Source organism: Curcuma longa, chromosome 2 (genome assembly GCF_044706935.1).
Source record: "Curcuma longa cultivar G26 ecotype Majalengka, Jawa Barat chromosome 2, ITB_CL_G26_1.1, whole genome shotgun sequence".
Taxonomy (NCBI): domain Eukaryota; kingdom Viridiplantae; phylum Streptophyta; class Magnoliopsida; order Zingiberales; family Zingiberaceae; genus Curcuma; species Curcuma longa.
Genome location: NC_133862.1, coordinates 13342913 through 13363014, shown reverse-complemented (window position 1 = coordinate 13363014; position 20102 = coordinate 13342913). Strand labels below are relative to the sequence as shown.

The following is a 20102-nucleotide window of genomic DNA, read 5'->3' as shown; positions in this document are numbered from 1 at the left end:
TATATATATACAATTAAAATAATTTAATTCGGTGTCTCTTTATAATTTTTTTCATGCATTTTTTTACCTTTAGATTTTGTTACTTAAAAAAATAGCTCTTATAATTTACTGTTATAATTTTATTAACGAGGAATTAAAACTAAACCTACATTTACAAGGATACAGGGTTACAGAATAGAGATACTTAAAATAGCTCTTGAACATAGCTGAGTTAGTTATACTTATCGAAGAAAGCAAAAAGGTTCAAATCTCTTTTACAATTCGATGTCCTCTCCTTTTGCCTAAAATCAAGGCAACTAACTACCTTCTGTTTTTCTTGTGCAAAACAACTGGTAGGCATGACAATTTTTGTTGAATTGAACGGAGGACACAAAAAAAAAAAAATCCGATTAAATAATCAAATATAAAAATTGTAAAATACGAATATGCAGAACTAATAAAATTACTCATATCTAATAAAGGTTATATCAGTTGTAAAATAAGCATAGAGAGTTGGAAGGAAGGGATGATCTAGCATTTGCAATATCTCTCTTTCTGTTTGTGCTCTCAGCAGTTTTTTCCTGCTAATCAGAAATTCAATGCCCATTACTTCCAATGCAAACAAGCATTCTGAACCAATCATATCCGCAAGATAGACAGTCCCTAGATCTCCACCACCAAGTTTTTTCAGAAGCTTAAAGTATTCAGCTTCTTTGTTGAATTAAGCGTTGGATTGCTATCCATCTCGGATCCTTTGACATGTGAGGCCCACATCCTTTCCCGCCAGCACTGCTCTGGTGGCTCTCTTCACTGATGCTAGTGCTGCTACTATAACCGCCAATACTGTTTTTTGAACTGTGATAGCACTCACCCTTTTCTCTTGATCTAGAAAATTCACTTGAATTTACACTTATTGGCCTGATGCTTCTGTGGATATTGGGGCTCAAAAATATTTTTCTTTCTGCACTAACTGCAGCAGGTGCAGGAGTGACAGGTTCCTTATGATAACATGATTTTGTCAGAGGCATACTATATGCAGTTGTGAATTGTTCCTTAAGAAGACATGAAGGCATGGCAGACTCCTTAGACTGAGATTGTTTAGAAATGGACAGAGTTCTACCAATTCAGTTGACTTCGGCATGTGTAGTGGAAACAGTGGCAGCTGATGATGCCTTGGATTTCCCCTTCTTTTTGAGATTATTGTTCCTATGCACTGGTCTGGTAAAATGTGGGTTTACTTTAGTGTTGCTTGTAGTAGCAACTGCCTTTGAGCTAGCTATGTCCTTTTTCATCTTAACTGTAGCTGAATGACTTTCACATGATTCTTCAAGTGTGGGTTTAATGACGTCTTGGATCCTGATCTTAGTTAACTTCGGTGTAGGAACAGCAGAGAGAGATGAAACAGAAGTTCGGTGTAGGAATGGTGACGTCTTAGACAATTCTGCATTTTTCACTTGACCAAATTCAGTCACCGTTTTTGAGAAATCTGCAGAAACTTTCTCAGGCATGATGGATATTTCAGATAAACTTCTCTTTTCTTCGTTTAAGTTACTTGATGGAATCATCACAGATGCACAAAGCCTCTTAATTGTCCCAGCTTCAGAAGTCCCAGTGAAGCTAATTGGTTTTGACAATTTCTTCATAGCAGCCTTCTCTGATGCCTGTATGATGGATAACTTTCTCAAAGCTTGTTTTAAGGTGATAGATTCAGATATCCCTATTCCAGATTGCCTAGATACTCCTACTTTGACTGGCTTCTTGGTGTCATTCTTCCGCACGGAATCAACCCCTGCTTGACTAGGAGGCCCAAGAACCCTGGATGAAGTCCTGAGATAAATTGCCCTCAAAAGTTGATCAAGGTGGTCTTCCAGATCCTGGCACTTACCATCTTGCACGTTTAATTTAATACATAATGTCTTAGATCCACCAAAGTAATTTTCTGAATTTAGATCTTCATTTGATTCAACAATCTCAGAAGCAGCACTTGTTGTACCCATTTGCAAGGTAATGAGAGAATTGGGACTGAGAATCTACCTCGATGGGACTAGATATAAACAAACTAACCCATCTGTCAAAGCGACATACAATGTAAATGCAGCAGAATGAGAGTTCGAGGTTGCCTTTTGCCTGTATTCATTATTTGAAGTAAAGAAACCGACTGATGCCTTCCTAAAATCCTGCCGGAAAGAACAAGAAGTTTATTAATGACAAAAAAGAGTACCTTTCAATCGCAGTTCAGAAAACAAACCAAATTTCATCTGCAGTATGAATTGTCCAAACTCAAGTTTATGTTTTTTGCAATCACTTCATCACAAGGGTGGGCATTCATATCCAAAAAAAAAAAACACAGTAAGGAAATTCCAATAACCAACCAATAGATTTAGAATTGTTGTTTTCAGACATGTTGAGATGCCAGTATTTTTTTTATTCCAAATTATAGTATATGAACATGACGCATGTAACGACCAAAGGAACGGAACTAATGCATCCACAAGAACTGCTCCTATAAGCAAAAGAAAGCCTTCAAGCTTTTATCTATACAAATCCAACTATAGCTCGGGAAATGGAATGACAAGATAATTCGCAAGGTTAATCCAATTTACAAACAGAAAAAAGACACAAAGCACAATCAAATTTTGAAGTAAACTGTATTGAAAAACAATCTGTTCCGCTTTCTGAAAGAGATCAATTCCTATAACGCATCGAACCTGCCCATAACTGAAAAAAAAGAGGGGAAAAGAAACAATAATGGTTGAAAATAACCAATTTTGATCAACCACTTGCATTGTCTTCAAAGCATAGAAATGGCAGGGACAGAGGAAACATTTTCGGAATAAATCGCTCTGTGAGAAATAGTAAGCTGCTCCCCGTATCAGTCCGATTGTACGATACAGAGACGAATTAGAAGAATCAAGCGTACCCCAATGATCCACCACCAATGCCCGGATGGACGAAAGAATCCACCGATCTCGCTTGAGTACCACCCAGAGGAACCCACGATTTCTACAAGCCATGGCGGATCGAAGGCAGTTACTACGGTTAGGGTTTGGGGGCGGACAGAACGAGAAGGAGACAAAGCAGCAGCAGCAGCAGCCGCGGACTGAATATCACGAGGAAGAGCACACCGCTCTGAAGCCCGAACGATCGAAAAGAACAAAAGAACAATGAATACGGCGAAATCTATCACGAGAATTGAATTAGTTTAAAATATCGGTAAATTGGGAAAAACTCCCCAATTGCAAACTGGACTTTGCATGCACTCCCTATCCAACATTTTCTTTGCATGCACTCCCCAATTACAAACTGGACTTTGCATGCACTCCCCAAATCCATAAATTTACAAATTTACCCCCCTCTCTCCACTCTCCTCTTCTCCCCCTTTTCTTAATAAAAAAAAAGACAGATAATCATTAATTAAACAAAGCTAGGTAGCGCAGGTGTTCGTTGCGGCCGCCTCGCCGGACCTCCTCCTCCTCTCCTTACTCCACCCGCTCCGCGTATTCCTTCGCTCGCAGAACATCACCCTCCCAGTCACTTACTGTTCCTCCTTCTGCGTGACGCTCCATGGCCCGCTTACGTACCTTCTCGCAGTTCGCCTCCGCCCCGGCATAGTTGGCGTGGCGACAGCCATGGTGTGGACCAACTTTAATCTCCTTGTCTGCCTCCTCCTCTTCGTCCTTCTCTCTAGATCCTGCCGCGATACGTTACCTGGCGGTGGAGTTGGCTTCCTCTCCGGCGAGTGGTTCCGCGGGTGGCCAGCGCTGCTCCGCCTTGCGGCGCCGTCTTGTGTCTCCGTCTGCCTCGAGTGGTGGTGGTACGAGCTGATGATCCTCCTCAGCGGCCTGCTCGTGCACCCCCGCGATGTCGTGGCCTCCATGGGCATCCTCATCCAGACCACCTCCCTCGTCTACATCTTCCCCAACGCGCTCAGCTTCGGCGTCTCCACCCGCGTCGGCAACGTCCTAGGCGCCAACCGCCCTGCTAAGGCCCGCGCCGCCGCTGCTGCCGCCCTCGCCGCAGCCCTCGGCCTCGGCCTCGCCGCCACCGCCTTCACCGCCTCCATGCGCCACCAGTGGGGACACCTCTTCACCCGCGACCCCGAAATCCTCCACCTCACCACTCTCGCGCTCCCCATCGCCGGTCTCTGTGAGCTCGGCAACTGCCCACAGACGGCCGGTTGCGGCGTCCTCCGCGACAGTGCCCGCCCGGCCACCGACGCCGACATCAACCTTGGCTCCTTTTACTTGGTCGGCATACCGGTGGCAATCCTCCTCAGCTTCGTCGGAAAAATGGACTTGCCGGGGCTGTGGCTGGGGCTCCTTTCGGCGCAGGCCACGTGCACCGCCCTCATGATCGGCGCCGTCGCTAGAACAAATTGGGCATCGGAGGCAGAGCACGCCAGACGCTTAACCGACTCTTCTTCTCTCCTCCTTCAATCATTCCAATTGCTAATTGCAATGACATAATTCCAATTACCCCAATAACTACTCTGTCTCCCATCTCCGTGGAAGCCGAGAAGACGAAGACCACCCCAACACTAGAAGACATTCGAGATCCTTCATTAATGGTGATCCAGAAACAGCTCCAGTCGACTGGAATATAATCCCAGTCGAGTCAGTTTCGTCACTGTTCGAGATCAGTCGACTATAGTTAAAACTCAGTCGACTGAAGGTGGGTCTACGGTGAAGAATGGCCAAGATAGTCGACTGGAATGAGCTTCCAGTCGAGTCCAATTTGGTTCTGTGCGGGGTTAGTCGACTGGACACAAATTATAGTCGACTAGGATCATGTTCAGTCGACTGAATATCTGAATCAGTCGACTGATATCAGTTCAGTCAGCTGATTAAAAGTATCAGTTGAGTGCAATGCTGAAGGATTTAACCTAAGTTGACAACATACGCTCAAACATGATTAAGGGATCGATATAGTCGGTATGGAATGCCCAACCATGATCTTCGAACCAAATACACATGAATTATATATTGGTCTATAAAAATTCAGTCTCTTAGTCCAAAGTAATGCATCATAACAAGTATTATGAACTAAGAGAATGATCCTAACATCTCTTCCCATCTAAGTTGTACAAAAACACAAGCAAGGTATTGTCTATGTATGTAAGAGATGCAATCTAGTTAAACTTTTGAGCAAGAGTAAAGAAGATCTTATGAGAATTGGGATAGAAGATGCCTAAGAATAAGTTTTCATTTTTTTTAAATCCATTGTAATTATTTAATCTTTTTTCTAATAAAATAAAAATGAAAAATCGAAAGAAAAAGAAAAAATGGGTTTTTCTTTTTTGACACAATTCGTATTTTCGTGGAATGATCATAAAAAAATTAATGTATCTAAGGAATAGTGACTTCAAAGTCACTGTTCCTTAGATAGCTACATTATGGTATTTTAGGGTTGAATCAATTTAGAAAAGACCTAAACTTAGGGATTTATCAATAGGTAATGTTGCTCCAATACCTAACCAAAGAGCTACTGCGGTACCGATCAAAAAAACTGTTGTAGCTACTGGACGACGAAATGGATTTTGGAATTTATTAACATTCTCCAAAAAAGGTACTATCAACAATCCCATTGGTACTGAAACCATTAAAAGAACACCTAATAACTTATTGGTTACTGTGCGTAGGATTTGAAATACGGGAAAGAAGTACCATTCAGGTAATATTTCCAAAGGAGTTGCAAACGGATCCGCCGGTTCACCAATCATTGACGGTTCTAGAACCGCTAAGCCTACATTACATGCACCAAGTAGGCTTATAAATTTGATCATGATCAAGTGCTTTTTGGATTGTCTTATGTCTTTTTATTTGTGTTTACCCCCACAACATCTCGATTTTTTTACATACAAAGTATTTACTTGTTACTAATAAAGTCTAGCCTCTGTTCTTCCTTAGATCCCCTATTTCACTCCGATAGTATTATGGATCGGGATCGATGCAGAGGAAATGAATGCATTTCTATACTATAAATAAGGAAGTGTAATAAACATAACATTGAATCATGCCACATATAATGTTATGTAGAAAACCAACCTTCCACCACAGAACCAAACTGATGTTCCTATAATCAAGTTGAGGGTGACAGGGAAGGGGGTAAGTGCTGAGGGCAACGTGTGACGATTGAGGACGATAAGGAAGAGGGCGAGGGCTGAGAGCAACGTTTGACGATTGAGGGAGATAAGGAAGGGGGTGAGGGCTGAGGGCGACGGGGAAGGGGGTGAGGGCTGATCCCGACTGAGGGTGATGCTGAGTAGGCGAGACAGTGACGGTTGAGTAGGCGGCGCCGATGGAGAGCAAGGGTTGGTGGCGCCGATGGAGGGCAAGGGTTGGCGGCGTCGCTGCGACGAAAGGTGAGGGCGGCAGCAAAGGGTGAGATCGTGAGAGGATGAGATTAGGGTTGAGTTTGTTGACTACTTTAACTTGGATTTAGAAAGGTTTTTTTATTTTAAAAATAAAGTCTCAAAAATTACACCTTTACCCTAATACTTATCATTAATTACTTAATGACTTAAATTTATCAATATTCACATGAATAGATAAAAATATATTATACATATATAGTTGGGCTCAAAAAGCTCGACGAGCCATCGAGCCAGTATTAAAGGAGCTCGAGCTCGGCTCGAATATTAAACGAGCCGGCTCGAGCTCGGCTCGAGCTCAGTCAAAATCAAGCTCGAGCTGAGCTTTGACCGAGCGGCTCACGAGCAGCTCATGAGTGGCTTGACTCGTTTGCACCCCTACTCCAAATGGGTCTGTGGTAGATGAACTTTAGAGTGTCTCTGAGATAGTCAAAAGAGAGTTAGAATGGAGTCAAGATAGGCCTTAACGAATCTACTCCGACACTTAAGTCAGGCTTCAATGATCAAAAAATAAAGAAGAGAAATTAAAAATTAGATAGAGACAAGTATGAAGATGTCTCTTTCTTTCATTGTTGTGCACCTAATTGCACCCACAGGAACAGACTCCCTTGTCCGCATCCCTAATTAATTACATTTTGGTTGAAGGGATGTCACAGATCTCATATTCTCTGCATCTTCCATTAATCACATTCTGGTGGAGGGGATGTCACCTTGTCTTCTCCCTTGTCCGCATCCCTAATTAATTACATTTTGGTTGAAGGGATGTCACATCATCTCATATTCTCTGCATCTTCCATTAATCACGTTTTGGTCGAGAAGGTGTCATGTCATCCCATGTTCTTTGTGTCTTTTCTTAACCTTGTCTTCCTCACTCAATGTGTGAAGGTACTCGGGATGTAGGCTTTTCAAGTATTCGGGTATTGAGGAGTCAAGAGTCATGGAGTCAAGCGTCAAGGAGTCGAAAACCACGAAGTTAGACATCGAGGAGTCAAGAATGTGAAGTCGAGTGTCAAAGAGTTGAGAAGCATGGAGTCAAGCAGCAAGGAGTTGGACTTCCATTCCCGAGTGGAAAGATCGCCGCTGAGTCGAATTAGAGTTAAATTGAAGTCAGACCCAACTCAAATGCGACTCGGCAGGTCTTAGCATGGGGTATGCAGTTTGATCGAACTTAAATTCAGTTTGACTTGACTCAAGTCTCTTTTTAATTGACTTACAACTCAGCTTGACTTTTAAATATACCACATTGGAAGACTATCTCCACCATATCAAGGTCTATTACACAAAAAAGATGTGATTGAAATTATTGTCTAATTGGAAGTTATTTTGTAGATATGTCAAAGAAAACATATGTTAGACCATGGTACAAAAATAAAAAATAAAACAGTATACAATAGTTATCACCACCGTAATGAGATCCTTATTCTAACGATGCTTGAGCTCGGCAAAGGGAGCTCAAAATGCACAGAGAGTTGGTTAGGGGAACATGGAGAACTGCATGAACAAAAAGCCTAATCACATGAGTCCTCCAAAAAATTGAGCAGCAAAAGGCGCTTGGGAGTCCAAACTATAAGAAGAGACACCAAGCTAAAAAGGTCATAGTTGGCATTAGTGGAAGAGTTCTCATTGCACTCTTCAGTAAAGGTCATCAGGTAGTAGACGAAAAAGGTGGAATCAAGGTGAGATCAACTCAACTGTTGATTCAGTATACAAACTCGTTACTGACATCAAAACACAACCAGAAGCATTCATACACTTGAAGTGTTTATGACAATAAACTGATTCAGTCCATTTCTGTTACAGTTACAAAACAAACAAATAAGAAGAATGCAAATACTGAGACGGAATACTCCAGACATGGACATGACAGAACATGAATAAAAAATGTAGTCGATATATCAGGGGGTGGTTAAGCTTTTGATAAAGTGGGCTTTTGACGGTGTGGTTACCTTGGCGAGTGATTTACAAACTCCAAAGCTTGTAATCTTACCTCAACTGGATAATCTGCAACACATCCAATTCTAGGTCCAGCTCCGCTACACCATTTGGAAGAAAGCTGATGGCCCAACTGATAAGAACTTGCATTCCTTTTGGAATTTATCCTCTCTAGAATGGCTTTCTTAGGCACATCAGTTCTTGGACTCTGAAGGCCGCCAGATAAAGTTCTTTTGTACTCGAATTGAGGGCAGACAGCCGATTCAGAGTCTGCAGTTGGTTCCACAGTTCTATTCTTTGTTACTTCCGTCGGGAGAACTAGTTGTGGAGTTTTAGAAACTTTCATTGCTTCAATCACCTCTTCTAGCCGAGGATTCTTTGCATCCTCATCATAATCTTGGTTGGATGATGTCATTATCTAGAGATTAAAACATTGATAAGATTCTTCTGGGAATAGATCTCTAAATTTCAGCTATGTGTTTGCCGAGCAAGCCATTAATAAGGCATCACAATTAGCATTACCTCAGTTTCATCCAGATTAACATGATTTTCTTTGAGGAAGTTTAAAAAGTTGTTGAAGTTCTCCTCGGTTGGTCGGTAATGTCCACTGTATGCCCAAATGCGCTGCAAATCAACAAACATTATTATTTAAATTAAAAAACTCAGTTTTGGTAAAGATGTATGCAAATAATCTACATGTGGATAGAATAGCAACTATGTTTAAAATATGGAAGAAATGAAGGAAATAAATATTTGTTATCGTTAAAGCCTTCAACTCAAATTGCCAAGGTAGGTGAGAACCTCGTAGTAATTAAGCATGCTTAATAAGCCTCATTTAACAATGTGATAGCCGTGGACTGGCCCTGATATCATGTTATAGCTAAAGTGTAGTGTAATCCAATTAAAAATGCTATGATACTTATGAGAGAACCTCGTAGTATCTAAGTATGTTCAATAAGCATCAGCAAGTGCTGCAGGAATAAGGAGTGGAGTGCATGTCCTTTTTCAACAGTTTTAGTGATCCAATACATCCATCAATACAAGTTTCGAATGCCATGGCAAGATCTCATATTCAACCGACTACACATGGAGAAGATCAAATCATGGCCACCAGCAATGAAATTTAACATCATTTACCAAAAACTGCATAATATACCTTGAGGATTCCTTTTTCTGCAGTGAATCTTCCAGCTGCTATAGTGGCTCCTCCAGCAAGGAAGCTGGAATGGTGAAATATTCCTTTCTGTTTCTGCAATTAAAATTTACCAGTTATTAACTTGAGCAAGGGCATCACAAAGATATTATGACCAAATTCAACACTGCAAATCAGACTTAAAAAACATCAAAACCATTAAGTTCGATAAGTTACCTGACCAGCATATAATTTCTTGGATGTGCTCATGACAAAAATCCATTTTCCTCCTTTGGCTACTGTAGTTGTGTCTAAAAGAACTCCAGTTTGTTTGTGCACAAGTTTACCATCTACTGGAACATACTTAAAATTTGCTCGTTCTTGCTGAAGAATGTTAGATATAAGAGGTTAAGCTTGAAGTTCGGAGCTGCATTTCAGATATGTTCAATAAACATGAATCAACATTGTTCTGAAAAAAAGCTATTTAGTCGTCTTCCATCGGATACTAAAATTAGATAACATTATCTGACATTATGAGAAATAACTACTATTCAATATACACTTAAAGAGAATGTTCTATGATTAGACATACTGGACTGTACATATATGAGGGTTCAGCTTCGCTAAAGGTAGGATTACACATTATTATTTGAGAACATTGCACATATTAACCTTCTGGAACGATAAAATATTTGTTTGCACTTTTTTTATCTATTTAAAAGATTCTGCCTTTCAGCAAATTATGCACAAAATGCACCAAAACAAGACAGTGCATGAGTGCTTTATGTTACTCAGAATTATTAAGAAATTGCCACATTGCACCTATCTTCTTGATAAATCAATTGCACACACTTTTTGAGTAGAAAATGTTCAAGAAATTTCACTTAAAGGGTTTAAAGGGGAAAGATACTTACAGGACCAAGGTATTTGACACATTGCTTCCGAAGTAATGACCTGGGACACTGTTTAAGATCCAAATCTCTGCCATTACCAATATCCAACCTGCATAATAGTCAGCATTAGATTCACTATGTGAGGTAGGACATTATTACAACCTGTCTTTCGCTTAATCTAGTTTAAGCATCAATTAAGGCAAAGAATAGAGCAAATATGAAGGATTTCTCATTCTTCAACTATTTGATGGCATTTGGTTACAGATTAATGTGAACAAACTATGTAGTGAATAAGTAGGGCAAACAACACAGAGTCATGGTAAAGCCACAAGTCCTTGAGACTTTTCTGTTTGATGAGACACTTTTAAGATATCCTCCTATTCTAGGTGTCATTATCGACATAAATAGAGTTGTCTAAAGATGAAAAATTTGAACACTACAAACTTGAGAATATAAACAAAACTAAAATATAAATCAAGAAAAGAGGGAGTATAGCTAGGATCATCACTTACCAGTAGAAGAAAGGTTGACCAGCTTCACTTTTGCACCATTCTTTATAATAGGTATGCAGATTATGCCCATATCGATGTCTTGGATCAATCTGAACAAATTAAATAATGAGTGAACACACATGCGCCCAAATAAAATAAAAATCATTTATCTGATCTCAACTATCATAAGATTCAAATGAATTCCAAGAGATGGACACTGGGAAAAACTATCAACAGAGTGCAACTGGTTAGTTGACGATAAGGGGAGAAAAAGGTTAGACTTACCTCTGAACGAAAGTTGAAGGTTCCTTGGTTTTAGTTTAATAAATAAATAAAATAAAAGGTTGAATAATTAGAGTTAAGAACAGGAGGGAAAGACAGGATCACTTTTCTAGAGTTCAGATTTCCCTATGTGTGAAGCAAATAGTGTGCGATTGTAACCAGCTAGTCGACAATCCACAACACGAGTGAACATAACAGTAAAACAGAGAAGAAAATGAGCATTCTGTATACGTACGGCTTCGATCCAGTGCTGAAAAGCGAGCTTGAGGGCTTTGCCGTCTTTGGATAAACCTCGACCAACCTGAAAACAACCACAATATGACTTAAAGTTTCTCATGTTTGTGTTTGCAAGCCAAATCTTAATTCAGTTACTACCAAAATCTAGAGCAGAGAAAAGGAATGAGAAAGATATAGGGGAACAAGCCTTGGATGCATTCAAACTGATGCGGTTCCACCGCGAGATCGCCGTCTCCTGCTTCACGTGATCGAAGAACGACACCGTGCTTCGGTTGAGCCGAACAAAGTCTATGGCTTGCCACCTTCCAAAATCCCCAAACACAAAAAGGCAAAATTTTTCAACATCCAAAGTCTGACATCTACAAAAACAGAGAGAGAGAGAGAGAGAGAGAGAGAGAGAGAGAGAGAGAGAGAGAGAGAGAGCAAAGCCAAAAAAGGTTTTTTCCCCCGCTTTAATCTTACCAGAGCTCTTCAGCGACGACGGCGGAGTCCGCTAACTTGCGGCGGGTCCGGTAGCTCCTATACACCTTCTGGAGCTTGGTGGCCGCCGACGATTCTGGCGGGCTGGAAGAGCGCCATTCAGCTGCATCACCGAAAGCATCCATCCAGAGTAGGCAGCTTGAATCTTGACCCGATACCGGAGACGCGGACTCCACAGGAAGTGAGAATGCCAGCGGATCACGATCGAGGCTACTCCGGATGATGGCGACTGCCTCCACTTCCATATGTCAGCGACGCAAAGAGAGAGAGATAGAGAGAGAGAGAGAGAGAGAGCGATGCGGAGATCGTTGTTCTCGGCGTCGAGTTGAACTGAGCTGAGCTGTTGGTGCTGGTGCCGTTTATAGTCGAAGAGGGAGTGGGCAAAAAGGTAAATGGCAGACGAGGTGAAACCTAAAAGACGTCGGTGTCCGCTGCGCCTTCATTTATTATTGTTATTCAATTCGTACATCAGGCCGGTGACTGGCGAGGACGACGAAGCACCGCGTGCTGCGTCACCCAACTAAAATAACAAAAAAGGACAGGAAAAAACAAAAATTAAAATTAAAAAATAAAACGGTGATTCATGAGCTTTTCCAGTGGATTATTTAACTTTGTGCTATTTATCTATTATTTATTTAAGTTACTTTTAAAATTGTGAATATTGATGGATAAAGACTTATATTTTGCCTTTTTATATTTATTTGATCTGATCACTTGCTATGTGGCCGTGTGCGACATGTAAGACATAATTATTTATTTTATCTAGACCAAAGTTATGCTTTTGCCTTTGCCAAAGTGACTCGTAAGACCACTCGTTTATAATTTTATGTATTATTGCGTTCTTCGATTAGATTACTATAGATTAAGATGCTTAAATGCTTAATTATTTCTTTTTTAGGCAAATTACAAGCTACTAATGAATAATTTGAAAACGATGAGAAGAGCCAGATGGAGCTGCTGTCGCATGAACACATCGATTACGAGTCTTCCTTTCCGCAATTAATTCGTCTTTAATAAGAAAATTCCTGATATTATTATTATTATGTATTTAAGTCATATCGTATCTAAATGGTCTCATTTTGTTACGAATTTAGTCGAGTCTACACTCCTGCGCACGTGTACATTTGACTCATTAAACGCGTAACCAGTAAATAAGATGTTCAAGCTTCAATAAGCCCTCGAACGAGCCCACAGCCACGTGAAGCTTATGCTTTTTACCGATCAGTAGATCCGCAAGTTTGACTTTGACGTTTGTTAAATTTAGTTGACTTATATGTATCCTTTGAGCATCATATATATATAATTTATTTTTATTTTTTAACTTAAATATTTTATCTAAGAAATAGACATAGTGCTCACGATATTATTAGGTGGCATGAATTTAGATTTTACATTTAGGTATGATCAACCTACACTTTTATTTAGGGATTCCATAGTAGATCAAAATATGATTTTTGAAAAGTGGGATTGATTAAATCACATGAGTCTAATGATCATGAAGATATCTATTTTGGAATATATTAGAGGTTTGATAACTGAGAATGAGAATATTAAAACCTTCATCAAGAAATTAACAAACTGATTCACCTCAAACGAAAAGGTTAAGACTATCACATTTTTTATGAAGTTGGTGTCCATGCGATATAACAGGAAGGGTAATATAAGGGAGTACATCATGAAGATATCAAATATAGTTATAAGACTTAGGATACTAAATCTTAAAATGTCTAGTACTTGTGAACACAGTTCATTCCTTTTAATATTAGTTATAATACTCGAAATGATAAATGAACACTAATGAGCTTATATCTCACCATGTACATGGAGAAGAAAAATTGAGGCATGACACATCTCACATTGCTCATTTTGCATCCTCATCTTAGTACTCAAACAAGAAGAAGAAAAAGGATAAAAGTAAGAGTAAGGGTAAACAATTTGCAATGATTGTGATTTCAAGGCATAAGGTGTAAAAACAATAAGGTCCGAACTCAACTTGTTACTTTTATAAAAAGAAAGGTCACCTAAAGAAGGATTACCCCAGATTTGCCAACTGATGAGTATAGAAAGGTAAACTTTTCAATTTTATCAGTTTAAAAGTCAACCTAACTACTATACCTAATAACACTTGATGGATAGATACAGATACAACTACTCACATAAGTATAATTATGTAAGGTTGCTATTGGAGTCAAATGTCAATTGATGCTGAAAGATTTATCTATATGAAAACTTCAAGAAGACGAAAGTAGAAACAATATGCGTTTTAAAAGTTTGTTTAGGGAATAATATACTTTTGAATTTGGAAAAATACATTTATAATATCGTCATTTAAATGGAACTTAATTTCTATTTCATATTTGAACAAATCCGGATACACTTGTTCATTTGAAAATAAAAAATTTAGTATTTTTAAAATTTTATTTTGTGTGGTATATTGGTTCATTGATTGACAAACTATACATATTGGATATTGAAACTCATACGGATAATTTTATGATGCATAGTATAGATGTGAAGCGTGGTGTGATAAACAAGAATTCATTCATGTTGCGGCATAGACATTTAGGGCATATCTCTAAACAACGGCGCCTAGAAAGGTTAATATCACTAGGAATTCTTGATTCCCTTAATATATCAGATTTTGAAATCTGCATTGAATGCATCAAGGGGAAGACAACTAACAAAAGTGTAGATTGCCTAGTCTTAGACATCTACATGTCTAGAGTTGTCCAGTTGAAGCTAGGCCTTATAAGTCTAATGAAAAGAAATTGGACTTAAGAACTATTAGCTGTCATTTTATGGGATAATCTGAAAACTCAAGGAGTTTCAAGTTTTTCAATCTCTCAAGTAGATCTTTTTTCGAGATGGGTAATGTCAAATTAATTGAGGATGGTGGGAGCGATAAAGTTAAGAAAATATCATTTGAGGAGAACATTAGTAACCCTAATATGGTAACTAGTGATGCAACTGATAGTGAAATGGTTATCATTCCATATACAGTTAAAGTTGCACAAGCAGAAGGGGTAGTTGACCGCAATATTCTCGTATCTCCTCTAATTCAAATAGATGGGATGTCAGCTCAAATAGAGATCATATTCTTTCCTACGATCGAGTATGATTCCCAACCACCCTAAGGGCAAGTGCTATTAAGGAGATCCATTAGAGAAAGGAGATCTATGATATCACATGACTATATTTATCTCCAATAGAATGAGTTTGATATTGGGTTGAAGGATGATTCTGTATCTTTCCAAGAAGTCAAATAATACCCTCATCTGAAAATGTAGATCGAAGCTATGAAAGAAGAGATGAAGTCTATGACAGACAATAATATTTGGGAACTTGTCAAATTGAAGGTGTGAAATCTGTTGATTGCAAATGGATATTTAAAATCAAATGTGATTCACATGACAATGTCAAAAACTATAAGGCTCGTCTTACCACCAAGGAATTCACTCAGAAGGAGAACATTGATTACAAGAAAACTTTTTCATCGATTTCGACGAAAGACTCCCTTAGAGTAATCATGATACTTTTAACTCATTATGACCTAGAACTCCATCAAATGGACATAAAGATTATATTTTTCAATGGAAACATTGAATAAACTATATACATGATGCAACAAGAGAACTTTAAGTCGGGAGATTTAAAGCACCTAATATATAGATTAAGGAAGTACATTTATGGGTTAAAGTAGGTATCTTGTCAATGGTACCAGAAGTTTGATCAAGTGGTTTCATCATACAATTTCAAGGAGAATCCAGTTGATCAATGCTTGTATATCAAGTTCAGTGGGAGCAAGCTTATCATACTTATTATGTATATGGATGATATATTATTGGCAAACAATGATAAGTGTCTGTCGTTAGAAATCAAGTCATTTCTATCAGGTGAATTTGAAATGAAGGATCTTTTGTAATGCATCCTTTGTCTTAGGTATACATATTGTTCGTTATCATTTAAGGTGCATATTTGAACCCATTCGGTATGACATGTAGAATTGTGCTCCTAGAGACACTCCTATGTCAAAGAGTGACAGATTTAACTTAAAACAATGTCCATGTCATGAATTTGAAATTAAGGAAATACAGTAATTCCCTTATGCATTGACATTAGAGAGTTTGATGTATGCTCAGGTATGCAGTGGCGGATGTAGTAAGGGACCCGGGGGGGCCATGGCCCCCCCAGCCGGCCCGAGACCGTGAAGCTGATCTTGGCGAAAGGGAACCCTCACTTTGTGTGCGATTCCCGGGTGCTCGTCAAGCCCTACAAAGAGAAAGGAAAGGTCGCCGCCGACAAGTTCAGGTGCTCCTCCATCCTCATCCCCGCATCGTCTTCTTCGTCCCAAATCAAGTTATCGCCATTTGAATGGTACAGGAAGCAGCAACTCACCGAGTGGGGTGATCTCTATGGGTGCACGACTCCTCCTTCCATGGATTTGGGGTTGTACGACGGCAGCTGCCGAGAGCTGTCGCTGAGAAGAAAGCTGGAGGAGCAGCAACAGGCGACCGAGCTGCAGCGGGCGATTGAGCTGCAGAGGAGGCGATTCATGGGCCTGCAACTCCTCGACCTCAAGAAAAGAAGCCTGTCCTCTGCCGCCATTGCCTCCGCCTACTCCCTCACCTCCACTGCTACCCAACCAGCCAATCCCGTGGATGTTAGCTGCAATGGCACCACCGCCACCACCACCACCACCAGTAGCTCAGATGAGTCGCCCACAGAAGGTGGATGATCTAAAACCACTGTTCATTCATTCTTCTAACTAGTTTCGGTTAATCGATCAAGATTCAATTTCATAGATAAGAGCAAGTCGAATTGTTCCCATCTCTCATTGAAGGAAGATGGTGATGCTCAACCAAGGTAAATTGGCATTTTAGTCGAAATTCCGGCATGGGCGAGATCGAGAAATCTGAGCATAACTTGAAAGAAATGTGAATTGTGCAAGAGTTTGATTCGCTTCGCCCACGAAAGGGTCTTCCTTCTCGCGCAATTCATTCTCCGCGGAGGAAGACAACGGACAGCTTACCTAAAAGAGATGCAAGCTGCATGTGGAATATGATAGGCATGCATGCCTATTGCATTTGGGCTTAATCTATACATTAATAGGCCCGGTTGGTATTACTATTATTATTATTATTTTAATTCAGATATCTGGATTTTACAATCCGATTAATCGGGAGATGAATAGTCTGATCCCACATATTAACCACCAAGTAAATCTGAAAAGCACATTTGAGTTGTGACTCAGGGATCCGCGGTTCGATTCTCAGTTGCAGGAATTTTCCTTCAAATAGAGAACGCAATCAAAAGATGTTGGGCATCTAGATTGGCTGCCGTATGTGCTTCCCGATTTATTCTGGTGGTCGATGGGAAACTTCCGTAGGACCGGATCGGTCACCCCCAAGGATTGAGTCGATGAGACTGACTGGGATTTATCATTTTTTTTTTGAAAAACACAAGTGAGTTCTGATATGGCACTCTAGCGTCACTAGTGAATTGAACTCCATAGGCTCCCGAGACTTGTCTCATGCATGCCGTCTAAAAAATATAATGGCCCCCCCTCGACAAAAATCCTGGCTCCGCCCCTGCAGGTATGTATGCATTCGGATCTTGCATACATTATAGGGATGTTGGACAGATATTTGAGTAACCCTAGACTAGAGCATTAAAAAGCTATAAAGAGGATTATGCGGTATTTACAAAGAATGAAAGATTACATGCTCACCTATCGGAGATCAGGTCATCTAGAAATCATTGGATATTCAGACTTCAATTTTGTTAGATGTCTAGATAGTAGGAGGTCCCCTTTAAATTATATCTTCATGTTGGCGGAAGGAGTTATATCATGGAAAAGCATCAAACAAATGCTCATAGCCACTTCGACTATAGAGGCAACATTTATAACCTACTATGAAACTTCCAACCATGGAATATAGATGTGGAACCTTATTACAGGGTTACAGATTATTGGGGGTATTGATAGACCATTGATGATCAACTATGATAATAAGTTGCAGAATTATATTCCAAGAATAATCGCAGTTCATCAAAGTTTAAATACATAGATATAAGTTTCTAGCGATTAAAGAGAGAATTCAGAGTCGTCAAATTATGATAGGGCATATAAAGACATTCCATATTAGCAGATCCGCTTGTAAGAGTTTGTCACCCAAGATGTTTCATCAGCATGTGTTGAATATAAGAATCCTTTATTTTGATGAAGTACTCATTTGGAAGGAATCTTTATTTTATGTAATGTTCTATATTAATCAACATGTATTTTTGACTTAATTTAGGTACTAAAGTTATATATGTGTATATAGTTTTTGACTCTTTGAAAACAAGGACATCATGATTTACTATTGTAAATATATGTGAGACTCTTTTGAGTCATAAGGTTGAATCATGGTTTACTATTACAGTTTTGCATAAAATTTAAGTAAATATGATTCAGATCCAATTTAGGTCATAAGGACTTTTGAAAATAATGGGCATGTATAGATCATATTTAGTGTCATTTTGACGTCGGACGGGATAGCGATTATCTTGTGGGCAATATTGATTCTGTTAATCGACTCTGAATATCGAAAATCAATTATCTAAAACCTATTAATTCGAAAGAATTCCAGGAGATAGAAAATAAATGACACTGTCTAAAATATTATTAAAACTAAAACTTCTTCCTAAACTTCAACTAACAAGATGCTTATATAGACCCAAACTCTAATTTGTAAAGAAAGGATAAAATCCTAATAGGAAAAAAAATTTAACGGGCTCGAAATTCTAAAAATCCTAAATAATTTAAAATCCTCAAATATAAAAAAATAAAAATTTTCAAAACTAATTTAAATATAAAAAATTCTAAAAATTACTAAAAATAAAAATTATCAAAAATAGTAATAAAAATCTTTGGATCCTCCTGCATCACATTTTCATACTACACATTCAGTTTTGATCTATGTCATTAATTAAATTAAAAGTGTGATTACTGTTAGATCTTATTAAAGTTATAGTAATTCTGACTTCTTTAATTCTGTACTAATTAAATTAATAAACTAGATTGTTTAAGAGGGTGTTTAACACATAAAGTTTTAATATATTGAACTCAACTAAGGGGTTGTGTGGTGTATAAGAAATCAAGTATATCCCAAGTGGGAGATTGAAGGATTAAGTTTGTATTGGTGGATTTAAATCTCCATAATGTGAACTTACACTTGATTAACACATTCAACTAATTATCATTAAGGAATTAAACTCCAATTAAGTGATCAAATGCTTATAGCATGAAGGGAGTTAAGCTAAATGAATGTAGATCCAATAACCCGGTTCATTAATATTGATGGACTATTAACAGGTTATGGGTTTTATGGTAGATGGTCCCTGCAGGATGAGCTGATATATAAGAAAGAATGCTTGATTCATTTGGGCATGATCTTGAGATCAATAGCTTATTCTTCCTCCTATTTTCCCCATTGAGAAAGACTTTAGTTGTTATCCATTCCTATAGAAGATCATTATGTGCTTATAGGAATCTTCGACAATAAGTAAGAAGTAATAACATTCGCTCTCAATTCATGTTAGCCATTCAATTGTCGTTGCATTCGATTTCGGTATTGTCTTATTGATGATAATAACTAGATCCTTGTATTGATGCATCATTGATTAAGTTCATTGTATTGTATTGTGCTAACAACATATTCGTAAGTCTTTTAATGAACACGTTCGCAAGTCTCTTAATAAACATGTTCGTGAGCTCATGAACTAAATATTGTTAAAAGATAAACGAGTCTCTTAATGAACATGTTCACGAGCCTTTTAATGAATACATTCGCAAGCCTCTAAACGAACATATTTGCAAGTTCACAAATTAAATACTGTTAAGCTCGACCTCGGCTCGTTACTGTTTTCGAACTCAAAATCAGGCTCGATCGAGCTCAGTTCATTAACTTAATCAAATGAATTCGAACGAATTTTTTTTTTGAATTGAAACTCAAATAACTCGCAAGCAATCAACTTAACTTACTTACACCCTACCCACCAGGTAAATCTAAAAGTATGAGCGACTCCTCGTCCAGCAGTCAACGTGTCAAATTTTTCATCTCGTTGAAAGAAAATATCTTACAATGCACCATAGTTAAGATTCGAATCATGAATATTTTGAACGTCCTACTGCTATATCATATCCAAGAGAAGGGCATCTACCTAACTTATCTTTTTGACATTTGTAGCCTCATGATGTAGATGTCCCTCTTGAATAATTAATGAGATAAAGAAAAGGAACACGATCGACGATGTACAATTTG

General features: G+C 38.7%; 2 protein-coding genes and 2 pseudogenes across 2 annotated transcripts; 2 read left to right on the top strand and 2 right to left on the bottom strand.

Annotated features, from left to right (window-relative positions):
- Nucleotides 1-442: 442 nt before the first annotated feature.
- Nucleotides 443-1985, bottom strand: LOC141821653 (uncharacterized; annotated as a pseudogene).
- Nucleotides 1986-2903: 918 nt separating this feature from the next.
- LOC141821652 (protein DETOXIFICATION 48-like) lies at nucleotides 2904-4629 on the top strand (annotated as a pseudogene).
- A 3439-nt stretch (nucleotides 4630-8068) lies between these two features.
- Nucleotides 8069-12107, bottom strand: LOC141817723 (IQ domain-containing protein IQM3-like). The gene is made up of 9 exons (XM_074705361.1): nucleotides 11779-12107; nucleotides 11504-11618; nucleotides 11315-11380; nucleotides 10819-10907; nucleotides 10328-10415; nucleotides 9651-9797; nucleotides 9438-9530; nucleotides 8804-8905; nucleotides 8069-8699 (listed from the first exon to the last, which is right to left on the bottom strand). The coding sequence occupies exons 1-9, from the start codon at nucleotides 12039-12041 to the stop codon at nucleotides 8292-8294; spliced, it is 1371 nt and encodes a 456-aa protein (XP_074561462.1). The 5' UTR covers nucleotides 12042-12107; the 3' UTR covers nucleotides 8069-8291.
- Nucleotides 12108-16017: 3910 nt separating this feature from the next.
- On the top strand, nucleotides 16018-16780 carry LOC141816224 (uncharacterized). The gene is made up of 3 exons (XM_074704048.1): nucleotides 16018-16104; nucleotides 16177-16523; nucleotides 16599-16780. The coding sequence occupies exons 2-3, from the start codon at nucleotides 16232-16234 to the stop codon at nucleotides 16661-16663; spliced, it is 357 nt and encodes a 118-aa protein (XP_074560149.1). The 5' UTR covers nucleotides 16018-16104; nucleotides 16177-16231; the 3' UTR covers nucleotides 16664-16780.
- Nucleotides 16781-20102: the final 3322 nt, after the last annotated feature.